The sequence below is a fragment of the Sus scrofa genome, chromosome 1, assembly GCF_054392235.1.
Source record: "Sus scrofa isolate SSC_HxYL_T2T_F1_AM1 chromosome 1, Sscrofa_HxYL_maternal_Yorkshire_Landrace_v2.0, whole genome shotgun sequence".
In the NCBI taxonomy this organism is placed as follows: domain Eukaryota; kingdom Metazoa; phylum Chordata; class Mammalia; order Artiodactyla; family Suidae; genus Sus; species Sus scrofa.
This window is the reverse complement of record NC_139383.1, coordinates 60,956,510-60,974,358: the sequence shown is the minus strand read 5'-3', so window position 1 is coordinate 60,974,358 and position 17,849 is coordinate 60,956,510. Positions and strand designations below refer to the sequence as shown.

General features: G+C 37.9%; 2 protein-coding genes across 10 annotated transcripts in view; both read left to right on the top strand.

Moving 5' to 3' along the window:
• Window positions 1–6,732: 6,732 nt before the first annotated feature.
• Window positions 6,733–17,849, top strand: part of EPHA7 (EPH receptor A7) — a 172,150-nt gene continuing 161,033 nt past the window's right edge. For all 9 annotated transcript variants that reach the window (XR_014840107.1, XR_014840101.1, XR_014840112.1 and 6 more), the window contains exons 1-3: window positions 6,733–7,051; window positions 11,380–11,444; window positions 15,003–15,672. Coding sequence is in view for 4 of the 9 variants with exons in the window: in XM_021090161.2 (XP_020945820.1) it covers window positions 6,955–7,051; window positions 11,380–11,444; window positions 15,003–15,672 (832 nt within the window). In the remaining 5 variants the exon portion in view is untranslated. The remainder of the gene's footprint in view (window positions 7,052–11,379; window positions 11,445–15,002; window positions 15,673–17,849) is intronic.
• On the top strand, window positions 6,984–11,222 carry LOC146406118 (uncharacterized). Its single transcript, XM_085016590.1, has 2 exons — window positions 6,984–9,816; window positions 11,200–11,222. The coding sequence occupies exon 1, from the start codon at window positions 9,300–9,302 to the stop codon at window positions 9,768–9,770; it is 471 nt and encodes a 156-aa protein (XP_084872716.1). The 5' UTR covers window positions 6,984–9,299; the 3' UTR covers window positions 9,771–9,816; window positions 11,200–11,222.

The window sequence follows — 17,849 nt, the reverse complement described above, 5'->3', positions numbered from 1 at the left end:
CCAAGTTGAGATCTGAGAGAACTCTCATAAGGGGTCTTGTCTGTATTTATTGGTATGCAGGATAAATTTTCTTTCCCCATACTTGTGAGGTAGATAAAGTGGGTTTTGTCTTTTATGGTCATATCTAGCCTTAAATGAGGCAAGTTTCTGTCATGTTTTTCACATCTTTAGTTTCACGCACCTTGCTATCACAGCTTGCCAGAAAAAAGACTGCTGAGAGAGTGACGATCAGATGTTAAAATACTTAATTAAACTGAGATTGACCTCAGTCATTTCATCAATCTAAAATCAACTAGAGAATGTTCCAGGTTAACTTTGTAGCTTTAGCTAAAGCAATGCATCTATAAAACCAAACAATGATAATAGTTACCTCATGGAATCTGAGATGGAGTATAAATTTTCATGAATTTTTAAAAAATCTGATCTGAGTGCAGAGAGAGTAAAAGAAAACACCTTTGGACAAGCCAGATGATAAAATCCTTATTGTGCATTGAGTCAGCTCGCAATTTATGGTCAAAGTGTGACTCTGAAGACATCATCGTTGTTGACATGGCTGAAATCCACACTGAGTAAAACTGGCTAGTAACCTATTTCTCTCAACATATGATCTCCCTGTTTCTAAAAGGAAACATGAGTCACAAAGGAATCCTGATGGTGTTAGGTCTTGTGAGTATTGGGCTATGCTTTATTCATGTGCATATGCCCTCTGTGCCTTTCTAAATATTTATTAATACTTGAAAATCCTATTTCTGAGGTTTCTGTCAGTATTTTTTCTGAAATATTATGTTTTTTAGATTGTGAATCTGTAAACAATTTGATTCACATCAAGAAGACATATAGTCACCATCTTTTAATTTGGCTTTTTCAACTTAAGGAAGAATCTAGCATCTCCTTCTTAAGACTTTCTTCTCTCCAGAATTGTCTGAAAACTCCAAGAAGTACAATCAGTTCAAAGGGTTCAGATCTCTTCCCAAAGACTCATATGTTTGGTCCACTAGTGACTTCATTTTTCCTCACAGCCATACTGTTGTTTTGAAACCTAGCTCCACACAGATTTGCTACAGAGATGCCTTGCTCTCTAGTGTCCCTTCACATCTGAGCTACAACAGTATAGCTCTTTTAAATAATTAGTACTAACACCATACCTGGGTCGCTGGGCTCAGAGGTCTGCTGCCTTAGGCATATTTCACCCAGCACATTTTTAGCCCAGATTTTTCCTTCCTTTACAGTGAGTACTTCTTTGAGGTACTTGAGCTCAGTCAGAGCCATTTTAATATTTTGAAGCTTCTACCAATGTTGAAATTCAAATGGGATTGGGTTAGGGACATAAAATACCTTTCCTCTCAGGAGGGTCCTTGTGTCATACAAATGTGCTCTCTTTCTCCACAGACAATCAGAGAATGTACTATAGGCCACGTTAAGGGGTGGGGTAAGGCACTACATTTGGCAGTATACAGAATTCCACCTGTAGTCAGTGGGAAAAGTGTCCACAGCATTATAATTTTACAGCACACAATTCATGAATTCATTTCCCTCTTACCCAGAAACTCTGATTCTAAGTTACTTTGAAGCTTAAAATTACTATTGTTCAGACCTTTCCTTAGATTTTCTTGAAAGTTACCAGGAAGATTTTGACAGAATTTTGCTTTTAGTATTAACCATGGCAGATGACTAGCAGGGAGAAGTGGTCTATAAAATGTTTCTCAAGCTAAAGGGTTCTAGGAATGTCACAGGACCGTTAAAAACTCAGAACTGTCAAGTCCAGGGGAACATCAAGCTCAGACTGGCTCTGTTTCCAGGATAAAAGATTCTGGGAGTAAAGTGGGTGGAAAATAAGGAATAGACTATCTGAGGTCTATTTGGAGAGTCAGAGTTCCTCAGATGTTTGGTTTATTTTTATTTATTTATTTTTTAGGGCCGCACATGTGGCAAATGGAAGGTCCCAGGCTAGGGGTCAAATCACAGCTGCAGCTGCCAGCCTACGCCACAGCCACAGCAACGCAGGATCCGAGTCATGTCTACAACCTACACCACAGCTAATGGCAACCCCAGATCACTAACACCACTGAGCGAGGCCAAGAATTTAACCTGCATCTTCATGGATACCCCAGGGATTAGTTACTGCTGAGCCACAATGGGAACTCCCTCAGCTGTTTGGTTTACAAGAACTGGAGAGAGCTTTTCTGCAATATAGTTCACCTTCTAAGGTGCCTCTGGAGCCCCTTCAGTTAACTATGGCCTGAATAAACTGAAATTGATTATAGAACATCTCACAAATATTTACAAAGGCCTTTAGTAGGCTGGTATATGTAAAGAGTACAAGAAACCTAAAAGAGTGAAAGGGATAAATATGTATTAATTATATATATATATATATATATAAAGTTATATACAAATATATATATACATAATTATATATGTATATGATTTCATAATTACCTCATCCTCATTCAGTGTGGAGTTTGTTGGCTAGGACACCCAGAAATCCTGATGCCCCCTGGTGGTCATTGAATTATCTCCTTGATACCTGAAAATTCAACGGGTTTGAAGAGCTAAAAAATTGCAAAATGAGAAACCACGAAAACATGTAGATGTAATTTGCATAATTTAAGCTTCTTCCTATCCATGCTGGTGATTTATAGCAAAATGAAGTTTAAGTGATGGAAAAGAAGAGCCTCCTCAGGCAAAATCAAATTTGAAAAAAAAAAAAATGTTAAGCACATTGGATATGCTTTAAGTGATTTTGAGTATAATGTGTCATATTTCTATGCTATATTTAGTAGATCTTTGAATATTAGTCAATAAGTTATTTGATTTAACAATTTGGATATTTTAGGTGATCAGAAAATTTCAGTGACATCTTATTCAACTGGATTCATAATTTTCATATAAATGGTATTTTTGTTAACCTGTCTTGAACTGACTCAGTACTTGCAGTTAAAGAATTATAACTGTAATCTCCTAAACATCACCAATTTATATGACCATATAAAAGTGAACGAACTTTTATTAATGCGCAAAATACAGTCTTGACTTATTTGATTCCTGACCTCTGACTTCCTATATTGCTGGCTAAATCTGAAATTTTTAAGAATAAGTAAAATTATTACTATATTTTTCTGAGCTTAACTTGTGTACATTTTTCACATTGGACTGCAAATAAATATTTTATATATGCCACATAAATCATGCTAATGTAAATATGTAAGTGATTTTCCTGCACAGTGGAAAGATTGTTTACATTTTGACTGAAATCACAGAGAACCCAATTTTCTGTAGTATCTATTAACTGAGACCTAATGTTTCCTTTCTGTTTATTATCAGTTTCTTCTGCATAGTACCTTTTCTAATTCAGTTTAAATTACCCCTTTTTCTGTGATGAACTTGCATTTTCACATTTACCAGCTGTGAATGTATGCAAAAGTAGTAGGTTCCGAAACAGCCCTTTGATTTCGTTGTGGTTAATTATTTAGTTTGGCAGCCTTGGATTTGTAACATACTGAAATCTCAGGGTCTTCCTTTACCTTCTAAAGGCTGGGTTAATACACACACACACACACACACACACACACACACACACGATTTTATGTGAAAATTCACTGAGCTTATTCCCTGAAGTTGTTAGAATTTAGTTCTAAGTGACTATTTCTTTCTGAAAATCAAGAATTTCCCCAGAGATTAAAAGTGAAGTAAGTATTAGTGTTAAAGCAAGTTAAATGAAGATAACTGCTAAACCCTCATTTGGAATGTGTAACTTGAATGTGTACACTTATTTTCATATATGTACAGTTATGTGTGATTATTAGCAATTAGATAAAAAAATATGTCTTCTTTGCATCTCAAAATTGGCATTTTTCATCATTATGCTATACAATTATGACAGATGTTTTGGAAGAAGGTCTATACATAGTAATTCTAAAGTTTTGGTCTCTTTTCTCCATTTATTTAAAATTGCTTAAATATAAGTAGGTTATTCTATCAAGTGCATTTCACAATGAATACATAAAAATAAAAAAAAAACAGTTTTCAGAATTTCTGCTTTAACTCATATGTGTTGGTTGTATAGACACCATTTGGTATTGCTCACAAAAATGATATTTAATTCATTTTATATACACACAGATTTACTTTTCTAAAATTTGCTTTAGAGCTAATATGCACAAATCATAGGTAAGAAGCTAAAATAAACCATCGTAAAGTGATATAAAGAAATTAACTATTAAAGTTATTTTAAAATACAAGTTTTATGAACTTTCTTAAAAAATTTCAATAGCTTCATGTGCAAAGAAGTTTATAAGCTTTGCAGTTAAGTCAAATGCAGTCCAATGCCAATTTGTTAAAATATATACTGTATAATACAGTATAATGCAGTTTTCTTGACTAAGTCATTCACTTTTATTTGAATTCCATGACATCAATATACCTAGATACAAAAGAAAGAAGAGAAGGTTGTTAAAACTAAAAATGAGCATCATTGTGCAACTCTGCAGGAAAAACTGTCAGCAGTCTGGCACATGTGCATTTAATGTGAAGCCTCTGGTCTCTAAAAATAAAAGCGAGGCTGAACATGCCCCTGTATCTGATAGAGAAAGGAACCCAATAAGTGAGCTCCTTATACCACCTACACTTATCAGAGTGAAGGATGTTACTTCTACGGTTTCTGGTTTAATGGAAAAGTATTTGTATTCACATCACTGAGTATTAGTCATTCAATAGATGAAAGGAATATTTTAAACTTTAAAGGCTACCTTGGTGTCATTCTAAGAAGTGGGGATGAGACCCTGGGGAAAGTGTGGAAATCCTGGAGAATTTTTTTAACTATTAGCGTGGTTTAATATATGTGAGTTTGTGAGATTAATAGCTTTATTGCCTATGTGTAGGGATTTATGTTTTTAGTTCTAATGTTTTACCTTACAATTTTTACTATGTGTAGGGATTTATGTTTTTAGTTCTAATGTTTTACCTTACAATCTGTTTGGTTAAATACTGCTTGATCTCTGTAATAAGTGCACTCTACATCTTTTTGTCTCTTTTCAAGGTTAATCTATTAGGCAGTTTACATTTTCTATGCATCCTTTAAAGGGCACTTAAGATGCTTTTAGGTATAATTTCTAAAATATTTAATAGGTGTAATGGCTAGGAACAAGTAACATTTAAGAAATAAACTACAGACCCAAAGAAAGGTTAGAGGGGAAGGAAATCTCATTTCTCTCTTTTTCGTAATTGCATTAGGCAAGTAAAAACTACAGCAGACAATTTTCCATAAAATAAATAATAAGATCTGTGATCTCTGAAGTCTTTGCTATAAATACCCAAAACAACTCAATTTACTTAACATTTCCAGACAGAAAGGGTAGCAAACGTTTGGAGTCTAAGGGGAGGTCAAACTTTTTGCCTCTCATAAATAAAGGCAAACCATGAATGACAGAATTTTTTTTTTTTAAGAGAAGAAATACAGGACGGGAAGAAAATGAAGCTCCTCTTAAAAATATGATCAAGTGACTCTTTGTGATCTTTGGATTTTATTATTTGGCAGTTAAAGTTAAACTATTTTTCCTCTTACTGTATCACCCATCTCTTGAATTGCAAAGTGTCCAAAACTGCCTAACAATAAAGGCATTCCCCTAAGGAGTTGTCTTCAGTATTTTAGTCAGACTAAATCAACTGGAGACGTTGGTTACGTTTTTTTATTCTTAGTTTGCCTTTGAAAGATAATTTGGAATAATTATTGAAAAGTAGTCAATATTTGCGAAAGAGGTCTTGCTTTTAATTTTAATTTCATGCCTGGTAGCATTCTTTAAAATTAAATGCAATTTATTCAGCGAAATAGAAAACGATCAAAGTGGGGCAATCTTAGGAAAAGGAAAATCTCAGAAAATGATAAACATGTAAGAAAAATGATGCGGAACCTTCCGAAGTTTCTCTCTTAAGGTCCTACTTCATCCAACCAACTATTGTTAAATGATAGGTCGGGGGTAAGGGGGCACGTAAAACAAAAGACTTCCTTTTTTCACTCCCTTTTCCTTCACATCTTTTGCCAGAGCTTGTTGCAAACTCTAGGAAACATTGTTTGAACACAATACATTTAGTTACTTTTATTCTTCCAGAGAATGATGGTGACTAGAGCTGACTACCTTTGGAGTAACAGAGAAAGAGAAGTAGTAACCCTTCAAAAAAGAAAAAGAACAAAGTTACTCGACCCGCGGAGATAGTAACAACAAAAAAGTAAAAGGCACTTTACTTAAAGGCACAGTTCATTTCACTGTCCCGGCTGCATGCTTGGTAGCTGAGAGATGGCTTGCATCGCCTCTGGTTGCTTAAAGACCGTGAGGAGTACCGCTTATACACGACTATAAATTGGGAGCGTTACTTTCGGATTGATTCTGCTCCACGAAAGCTGCAGTTGCTAAAAACAAAGTGTTTATAGCAGCACGCACCTCGGCTACCATCCACGTCCTCCTTCTTGGAGCATCCAGCGGTGGCCCGGAGCTCAGAACCTGGAGGGAATCCTGGACCCGCAACCTGACTCCGCTCGCCGCGGATTGGCCCGCGCCCCGAACCCCGCCCCCGTGGCCGGGGCGGCCTTTTCACGAGGACCCGCCCCTAGGCCCTGGGAATCGCTGCCTGGCAGGCCGGCTGCGCCTGCCACTCAGCCCAAGTGGCGGAGGCTCTGGATTCGGAGCCCCGCCCCCTCCCCCTAATTGATATTATTGGAGTGTGGAGCAAGCGGCCGGTCTGCAGTCGGAGACTTGCAGGCAGCAAACACGGTGGGAACGAAAGGAGGGGGAAAAAAATTAAAAAAGCTAAACGTGGAACAGCCGGCCGGAGATCGAGAAGGGGAAGCGATGCGTGGAGCGCAATAAAAAATTAAAAAAAAAAACAACACTTCGGAGCAAACAGCATTTAAAAAGCTACGACTCAACTGAAACCTACGATAAAACCTGCTCATGCACCATGGTTTTTCAAACTCGGCACCCTTCATGGATTATTTTATGCTACATCTGGCTGCTCCGCTTTGCACATACCGGGGAGGCGCAGGCTGCAAAGGAAGGTAAGGTGATGGGAAAGCAAAGTTTGTTCTGACTTATTTATTTAGCTGTCTACCTGCAAGAGCCCGCTGGTCCGCCGGGCTACGGGCCGCGCCTCCGGCGCGGGGCGACCCTCCCCCGCCGGCTCCCCGCCCCCTCACCGCTCCGGCTGCTCCTGGCTGGCGGGTGGCTAGCGGGGCTGCTCCGAGCCGCCTGCAGCCCTGCGCCCGAGGCGGTCCAACCGACGGGAGCGGGATTTCTGGTGCAGACTGTCCGGAGGGCGTGAGCAAGGGGGCGGGGGACGGGGGAGAGGAAACTGCCGGCAAGCTCTTTCTCTGGGACTCCGGGCGGTTCAGAGCTCTTCCTCTAGCTCTCTCCTTCTCTTCTCGCCCTCTCCTTCTCTTCTCGCCGTTTGTCTCTCTGAGGTTAAGCTGCAGTCGGAGTTGGTCGGAGACTGGAGAGTGCAGCCTCTAGTGTCTTGGCCAGCCCGCCGGCAAAGCGGCTGAGGTCCAGAGCCTTCCCAAAGGGGCCCTGACTCGTGTGAGCTCCGAACGTTCGGGTTACTAATAAAGTGCTCACTGCGTCGGAGGAGCAGGCGCGGGCCTGCGGTTGGCGCTCGGCCGCCGGCGCGGAACAATAACGCCGTGGAGGTGAAGCAGCGAGCGGCGCGCGCCCCGCGCCCGGCGGGCCGGAGACATCTCCATTCAGCGCGCGCTGCGCGGGTCCCAGCGGCCACGGGGACAGCGGCAGCCCAGCGGGCTTGGCCAGGCGGTGGAGGCTGGGAGCCGGTTGGGGCTATGCAATTGATAACAAGATGCTGCCTGGGCGACAAGAAGTCCCGAAACCTCTGCCCCACAGTCCGGGATTTGAGGAGTCCGAGTGGCCGAACCTTGCAAAAGACTTGGACCCCGAGGGCTAGTTCTGGTAGATGAGAGCAGGATTCAGTTGAGCAGCCAGATACCACTATATGTGGCTTTCCTCCCCCCCCCCCCCCTTCTCCTTTGAACCATTGACAGAAGGTAAAATACCTTTCGGTGCCTGTAGTTGGAGCTGGGGAAAAATAAATTCTGTCAATGGAAACGTCTCGCTTCTGACCAGTGTCACAATCTACCCGACTTCCTCCGTATTTTCCAGGCTCTAAGTCTAGGGTTGATTTTCCGACTTTAAAAGCAGAATACGAATAATTATTTGTTCCTGAAGTGTGAAGGAGGAATTTGTTATCAGATTTGGGTCATGGTGGTGATCGGGTGTGGATACGTATCGATACTCGCCTCGTCTGTCCCTGAAAACTTAGTGATTTAGTGCTGCTTTTAAAAATTACCTTCATGCATCCCTCTTCCGTCATTCACCCCCCCCCCCACACACACCCAAACGCCATGTCCCACTCCTTGATCCAAGCTGACCTCCTGACTCCAGTTTTCACATCTGCAACCTGTGTTGATGCTGAACCCATTCAGGGAAAACCTTAACTCCTCTCTCTCAGTTTCGCGTTTGCAGATGAGCCCGTATCTGCTTGAAACACATAGCCATACCAAAACCACATTTCTACTCTCATGACATTTGCGATTAGGGACACTCAATCCTGAGACCCTGTATTGATCCTCCGGAATAGCGGGACCCGAGGAAAAGTTTGCACAGCCGGGGCGAAATCCTGCGCTCTAGCTGGAGCAGACACCGGCAGGAGTTTGAGCTATAAATAACTGCATCACTAGGGGGAGAGGTTTCTGCAGTCAGAATGGTTTGCTTCTGGATGTGAGATACGTGGAGAGGATTCTGATTTTAGAAGGCTGCATTCTTTGCAGGCAGAAGTGAGCCATTTAAAAGGTGCGCAGGGTGGCCAATGCGCTCCTCTTCTTTGTGGCCACGCTCCCGGCGCGCAGCGGCGGTCTAGGACTGCGGTTCTGGGAGCCGAAAAGCCCCGAGGCCGTGGCACCCAGGGGCTAGCGCTGGGAAGCGACTGAAGCAGGTGCCTGGCCTCCCAGGGCGGATGGGGACGGTTAGAGGAATATGAAGGACCCCCTTCCTCCACTTTTCCAGCACACGTTCTTTCCGGGAGGTTAGTTCCCGATACAGGGAGCGCACGTATAAGTTAGAATCTGACGCTTGGAGGCGAAATGCAGCCGCTGTTTTTCCTCTCGCGTTAAAGCTGCCGCTACCGCTCCCTCTGAGGAGAAGCTTCCTGAAAGCCTTTCTCCTCCTCCCGGCTCCTTTTGGAGCCCGGGCGCCACAAGCTCCCTGGAGTGCCCAGGTCTGGCGGAGGACGGATGCGTAATGGACGCTCCTCTCGGCGGGCGCGTGGGTCTGGCAGCCCCGCCACGCCCCGCCGACGGCCCCGCCCCGGTCCCTGCTGCCCGCTCGCGGTTGCCAGCCGGGTTGGGAGCTGGCTTATCAGGGCGCGCCCTGGCTTCTCGCTCCCGACACCCCCGCCCCCGCAACTCCCCCGCCCCGGCTTGCGCGTCGGGACGCAGAGTCCTCCGGCCCAGGCCAGCGCGCCCCGGGGGTCGGGTCGGCTGCTGGGCTACGCCTCCGCGGGCGCGAAGGGAGCCTGGCACCCCGTGCTCTGAGCGGGAAGGCGAAAGCGCTCACTTTCGGGCTGGTCCAGAGAGCAGAGGCGCTGATACTTTAGAGCTGGTTCATGGTCAGGGGCCCATTTCCCTTTTGTTTTTATTTTTCGTGCTTCTTTCTTGTTTGCCATCACTGCCCCGCCAGGATCCCTGGCTCCCACCTCAGGCTGTGCAGTAAGCAATCATCACAGTGTTTATTTCACCCTCAAAAAAGATTCAAGAAGGTCTGCTGGATTTAAAATTCACGTGTCTCTTATCAGTGCAGAAGACCGAACGAAAAAAATAATGATAATAAAATAAAAATCATCTCAACAGGAAAATATCTGGAACTCAGTAGTTTGTTCACGTTGAGGACAAAAACAAAATAAACTTTACAAATTACTTCATATAAATTCAGTAGACCAAACATTTATTGATATTCCTAGTTCAAAATACAACTTGGTATTTTAAAAGTGTGGCTTTTAAAAATGATTATTGTTTGAAAGGGAATCAAGTGTTTGTGGCCAAGGTTTGTGCTGTCATGGTCTCCCTGGGAGTCTCAAGAATAAAATATTTTGGTAAAGGAAAATGTTTCTATATCTATTTTCAGTTATAGGGAATAATAACCTTGATTAGCATAAAGGAGTTGAACACATATCAACTGTTTCTTTGTTTTCTTAGCAAAACAAATATCATTACTTAAAAAGTATTTTTTCCTCCATTGATCATTGAAAAGTTTAAGCATGTACTTCATGTAAGTCCAAATTTAACATTTTACTGAGGTTGATGGTAAGCACATTTACATACTTTAAAATGTATTCACCATAATTTCTGGACTAATTGATACATTTGTTTAAATGCTATACAGTCGGAAAAATATTTTTAAAGAGTAAAAACTCATGTAACTGAAACCAGCTTGAGCAAAGAATACATGCTTTAGGAAGGTGGTTGTCTTAAAAAGCAATAAAATATATCAAATTTGAAGTATAGTTATATTAATGCATGTCATTTGAATGTATTAATACCATCAGGAGCATTTATTATATTTCTATAAATACGAAGTTAATTGCATTATGCTTTATGGTAGCATAAAAGTGGACTACAACTGTTTTTAAAAGTGAAGTCAAAGTTTAAATATACCATTTTGAGAATTAGCTAAATGCTTTGAAATATTTGGAAATTGAAAAAATAGAAATATTGAAAACAGATGTTTGACTAACTCAGAAATTTATCTTGTAAATAATAGACAATTTATTTTTCTCATGATAACATTGCTTAATATAGTTTTTAATTGTATTCATCTTGGCTTAAGAGAGACACTGTGTGTGGAAAATTAAAAAAAAAAATTCCAGTTCTCAAAAGGCATTAGGAAATACTTTTGGCAGAATATTACAAATTAATGACTGGCTGAAGAGTAATATGGAATTATACTTTTATTGTATTCATGTTGTTATATTTGACAGTTTGGAGCATTCAGTGGTTTACAAAATTCTTTATATAATACTATGGAATCAGTATACACCACATTTTTTTTACTCTTGCTTTCATGCTACTTTTGAATTTTAAATTTATCTTAATATTTTCATTAAAAACATATTGTTTATATTCTAATATCTTTTTTCCCAAAGAAAGTGGAATATATTTCTATCAGGTGGGTGTACATTTTGTCATTCTTTAATGTAAATACCTTTATATGTTTTAAATCATAAATGATAATTATTTTTAAAATGAGATCCACTTTAATGACTTTTATAAAAGCATGTTTATGATTTTCATCTAACATGTAGAAATGCAACTTTCTTTTTCAGTACTACTGCTGGATTCTAAAGCACAACAAACAGAGTTGGAATGGATTTCCTCTCCACCCAATGGGGTAAGGGCTTCTCATAAAATATCACACTTTATTTACTTTATTTTTTAAAGTAAGAAATAAAACCATCCCCCATCCCCAGTGGAATTATTCACATTCTTCATATTTAAGCTGTTTTGATTTTAAATATCTTCTTCAATATCTTTTGTTTTATAATGAGACATTAAGTCTTTGAGTAGGATAGTTAGAACTTTAGAAAAATGGATTAAAAAAAAAATCTCTTTAACCCTGCTCTTTTAAGTTCTTATTGTGAGTGGGACCATACTATAGGTTCCAGGCTATAAATGTTAACTAATTACAGAGAACATGCTTTCACAAACTCACTTAAACCTCTTTAGTTACTTTATAATCCTTTAATATAATCACCAGGTAGGTTGTGTATAAATCTTAAATGAATTATGTGAATCTGTTTCCCTCTTTTGAAAAAAGTTTTAGCATCATTCAATATATATTTGATACCTAAAAATGTAATATGCTCAATAGTTTAGCATAAAATTTGATGTAAAATATTGTTTGGATTCTTTAAAATTTGTATTATGTTCTATTTGTTGTTATTAATCAGAAGTGATAGCAGAGCACTGCACTATTACAGTAAAAATCTGTTACAGTGAGTTACCACTCTCCAATAAAAATCTATGAAAATATAAGTACATCCTAAAAAAATTCTGACCATTATGTGTCAGGTATCCAGAAAGATATATTACTTAAATTTAGTGTTTATGTTTCTGTGTCTTCAATTCTTGTTTTAATTGTGAGAAAGGGCATGTTCTTCATCCCTAAATAAGGAAGAAGTTTCCAAGAAAGGGCAGTGTACCCCGTTGTTACTTAAGTTAATCTTCTGTACAATGAAAAGTCTGGAATCAAAGTTCATGAAGTGTAAGTGCGCATATAAAAAGTGTAGCAAACTTTGCAAAGAGAGGAATGAAGATCAGAAAGGGATTTTTGGAGTCTAAGAACATAATGAAATCAATATGTCATAAACTGGAAATTAGTTTAAGGATGCAAAATGTGAACAAAGCAAATCTGTTTAAAGCATTTAGATTTCCTAGTAAATTAATATTTGAGAGATGCCTAAGATCATATTGCACTTATCTGTACAGGTCAGACAAAGCTATGAAAAAATTGCAGTTGTTTTACAGATTGAGTATAAAAAATATGCTTAAGTATGAATGTCATGCTTTTCTTAAAAGTAAAGTCATTTCCATGAGTAAAATAATGTACATCATAGGAAAATATTCACAATAAAAAAATGAAAAACTTTTCTTGCCAATGACAGATATGGCTCATTTTTGTACCATCCATCAATTAAAACAGAGATAGAGGATTTTTTTATTTCTAAAGAGAAGTAAATTGATATGTGATTTGTAATATTTCATCCATATAATCCACAAAATGATAAAGTGTGATCGTGTATGTTATCTTGAACTGAAATGGACATTTTATCTGTTCAAAGTATGAATTAACTAGTAACCCTAGATATCTGTAGGAATGAACAGATAATATTAGAAAATGATGATTGACAATATATTCCATATATGAAGTGGATTGGCTTACATGTGGTTAAATAGCTAACTGGAAATAAAATGTTATTAAGACATAAGTGTCTGGAAGTAATTTCACAAGCATACCATAAAAGCATGTTAGCCAAATTAAGACTTCTTTCCCAATGGTGTCATTTGTAGAAATCATAGCAGTCTCTTAGTGAGATAATAAAACAAAAATTGCCTTAAATGCATTTATTTCACTATTTGTTATTTATACATTGGTTATGTTGAAATTTTTCCATCAGGAGTCAATTTTTAAGTAAAAATTAAAATCAACTGAGTTTCATTGGTAGTAAAGTTGACTTTTCATATATAGAACAAAATCATATAGTTGTTCTTGGAACTAGAAAAGGAATTCTTGAGATATAGTCCTTCCTAATAATTAACCTTAGTTTCTTCTAACTAGGGAATTGTTAAAATGAGCACATTTATCTTTGGAAATTTTCATTTTTTGGTTGATGCTATTACTAGTTTTACTTCTTTTAATAATTTTAACCTAATTAAGAGACTAAGAATCTGCTTGTCCACATGGATGAATTTGGTTATATTTGGCTAAGTGTCATTCAAACAGATTATGAGCAGCTAACTGACCCGGGAAACTATGTAACTCATTGTCTAGTCATAAACTCAAGTTGGGTTGAATAAAAGCTGAACATGTTAATGGATTCTTTGCTGTATTTGAGGACTTTTGATGATATGTATCATAAAATCGTAGCATTTACATATTATCACAAGCCATTTCTGAATTATAATATATTACTAATTTGTCAGTCTTGTTGGTTTTCTAAGAATGACTTTAAAGGTAAATATTAATATTTTACAGTTCATTTAAGTAAATTAACTTTCTGGTCAAGTTTTACAAATAAAATACATTACCACATGCTTATTAGTTTATTTTCCTACTTTTCTTGAAACAATAGTTTAAATATTGCATGCTGTATGACTTTGAATTTGAATACTAATATAGTTTTATATTTGACATTTCCTGTTGGGGAAATGAATACAAGTAGGTGACAATTTCACTACTGAAATATCATAAATGTAAAGTTGGGAATTTTTTAATAATGTTAAGAAAGGTCATAAACAACTTATTTTAGCCTTTTCAGTGAAATAAATTTATTAACTAATGAGCAATATGGATAATATTATACAAAGTTTAATAATCTTTAAATTGTTGCAAATTAGCCTAAGCTTATTATTTTCCTTTTTTGTGAAAATATGTTTGCTGTATTATACATTGTATCAGCCGAAAAATGGACATTTTTAAACATCAGAAAGCTTATTACTGAAATATGACCCAGCACACTGATTTGCCAGGTACATTTGATTGTCTGTTGAAAGCAATTCATTTATAAAGATGAATCACAGTTTTATAACTGCTTATTTATAGTTATACAGCAGTATGGACAATGTTATATATGCCCCTGCAATAAATAAATATCTCTGTAAAATGTTACTCCCTCATATCTCATTTTGAAAAGACTGTGAAAGATTTTGCATTATGAATATCAGCATGTTGTGGAATACTTTTACATTTCAGAGTACTCCTGGCATTTTCTTCCCTGTGTTTTTAGGTACTTTCTAAGTTTAACATCAAGACTTAAAATGTCAATGGAGTTATCAGAAATTCTGCCATGTATCTCTATGTCTATGCATTAAATGGCAGTTTAAGTCATTTTGTTAGGTGCTTTAGTCTATAAAAATGATAATCTCAGTGGAGCCATTGGCATAAACAAACATGTAAAAAGAAACACTAATACACCAGCAAACAGATATTAAACGAAATGAAATATTTATTGTATGCACAAACAATACCGGCAACCTAAATGATGTTCTGCCATCAGGATGAAGCCAAATTGAGATTCTATTCTAAAGGTTACAGTGTTAGGCAGTGTAGGAATCCATCAAACTCTTTCAAAGGTAGGCGTTCGTGCTCTGCTAGGGATTCCTCATGCACTTGCAAAACCAAAATGTTGTTTTTTGCTGAATGACTGATGACCTTTCCTAACTTTTACAGTGGGAAGAAATTAGTGGTTTGGATGAGAACTATACCCCAATACGAACGTACCAGGTGTGCCAGGTCATGGAGCCCAACCAAAACAACTGGCTGCGGACTAACTGGATTTCGAAAGGCAATGCACAAAGGATTTTTGTAGAATTGAAATTCACCCTGAGGGATTGTAACAGTCTTCCTGGAGTCCTGGGAACTTGCAAGGAAACCTTTAATTTGTACTATTATGAAACAGACTACGACACTGGCAGGAATATAAGAGAAAACCTCTATGTAAAAATAGACACCATTGCTGCAGATGAAAGTTTTACCCAAGGTGACCTTGGTGAAAGAAAGATGAAGCTTAACACTGAGGTGAGAGAGATTGGACCTTTGTCCAAAAAGGGATTCTATCTTGCCTTTCAGGATGTAGGGGCTTGCATAGCTTTGGTTTCTGTCAAAGTGTACTACAAGAAGTGCTGGTCCATTATTGAGAACTTAGCTATCTTTCCAGATACAGTGACTGGTTCAGAATTTTCCTCTTTAGTCGAGGTTCGAGGGACATGTGTCAGCAGTGCAGAGGAAGAGGCGGAAAACTCCCCCAGGATGCACTGCAGTGCGGAAGGAGAATGGTTAGTGCCCATTGGAAAATGTATCTGCAAAGCAGGCTACCAGCAGAAAGGGGACACTTGTGAACGTAAGTAAAATGCACTATTGCAATTCCACTTTGTACTTTTTTTATTTTGATATTAGAGATTTTAAGTAATAATGATTGTTCAAACATGTGTGTCTTCTCTGCCAGCAACTCAATCTGGTAGGTCTTCAGCAAAGTCACTATTGAACTTAGCCGTGATTCCCCACAGTGATATCTGTATGTAAGGTGCCGTAAATATTGCAGTAAATATTGGTATAATGGTATTTTTTGCTAAACTTTAATTTGCCCCGTGCTTGACATAGAGGACAACAGTTGCACACAGGCTGTGAGACTTAAGAGAGGAGACTGGGCAGAGGGAGGTGACAATCAGGATTTAATGATGTGTGATTCCTCCTCTTTTGAAACCCGTATTTTCTGGCCTTGTGAGTATCAGAAAAAAAGAGGTTAAGGGCACTGCTAACAAGAACTATATTAACATGCAAGGTATATACAAATAGATTTAAAAACTTTAGAATTTTTTTTTATAAGTCCTGAAACTTTTGATACAAAAATCATCAAATTTCACTTGCTAAATCTCTGATGTTGCTTCTGCCAAAACCGTATTTCTTTCCTGGACTAAATAATAAAGTGAGTATTTTTCTGATAAGTCATGTTGTACATGGACCACATTTTTGTGGAAATGGGCCAAAGTAAAGTTTTATCAGAATACATCAGCTGGACGTTTTCTGTTTGTTTTGAAACAATAATAGCATATGACTTAGTGAACCTTTTCCTTTGTCTAGTAAAACTGAATTTTCTCTTACATAGCATTATGTGGCCATAATATTTGGCCAGTATTTTTCTATTTTGAACAATGGCACAAAGTTCTTCAAAATTAATAGATATTTTTCTGTTTGTGGATATCTTGAAAAATGTCTTATAATAAGGTTATATTGCTTTGGTCTCTTATCACCTATAAAACATAATACATTCCCCCAAATAACTCTTATGTATTCTTTGTTCCCAAAATCAGCTGCATAATTTTAATGTTTATAAATCCTAGTTAATTTAGAGGGAACAATAGCTAACAACTATTGTAGCAAAATGCTTTTGCTAATTTACTATGGGCAGATACTCTTCCATGTGCTTTACACACACTAGTTCATTTAATGAGATAGATAACATTAGCATTACTATTTTACAGAAGAAAAAGGGCCTATCAAGGGTAAATTGTTGCTTGAAGTTACTTTAATAAGTAAGATTGGTCCTAGCTGAGATTCAACTCAGGACTTTCTTATTCCAGAGCCCATGCTTTTAGTAACAGATTGTCCTGGTTTTCATCAGAAAGCAAGGAGAATCCAAGCAAATATTATTGTTTCATTGCTGAACTTAAATACCTTGCTTCTAGTAGTTTGGTATGTAAATCACATTGTTTCCCCTAAAATTCTCATTCTAGTAGAACATTTCAAGAAATAATTAAAAAAATTTTTAGATCTGTGCTGTTTAAAAAGGTAACCAGTAGCCACATACGGCTCTTAAGTTCTTAAAAGAGGTTATTCTAAATTGAGATGTGCTGTAAGTATGAATTACACACTGAATTTCAATGGCTTAGTTAAAAAAAAGAATATCATTAGTAATTTTTATGTTACTTAGATATTGAAAGAATAATACACAGACATATTGGTTGAATAAAAATCAATTTCAGCTGTTTTGTTTTACTCTTTTTTAATGTGGCTACTAGAAGTTTAAAAACATATTCATTTGTGGCTTCTGTTATCTTTCTACTGGACACACTATTTAGATGGAGTAGCTGAGAAAATATATTTTTCCTGTCCTGGTTGGAGACTTAAACACTTCATGTGGATGGTCGCTAGCATATAAAATGCCTACGACCCAGCACTCAGTTATCATCTTTGCCATGGCTGACACAGGGAAGTAAGCTCTGAGCAAAACAAATAGAGATGGTATAGGTTACAGGCCCATGGACCAGTTTAGCAGCCTCCTTTGACACTTCCTGGAGTCAAACCTGTCTACCTGCTGTCCTCTTTCCCTTTCTCTTGGTAGTAGTATTTCTTATTGAGTAGAACATCCTGCAGATTCCCTATATATGGAAATCAAAAACTGATGGAGATTTATCACTACTAATAGGCAGAATGCTATTGCACTGGGTAAGTATAGGAATATTCTTAGTGACCTAACCAATTCAATGGAAAACCGTGTTCTTATTGACTGGAAATTAA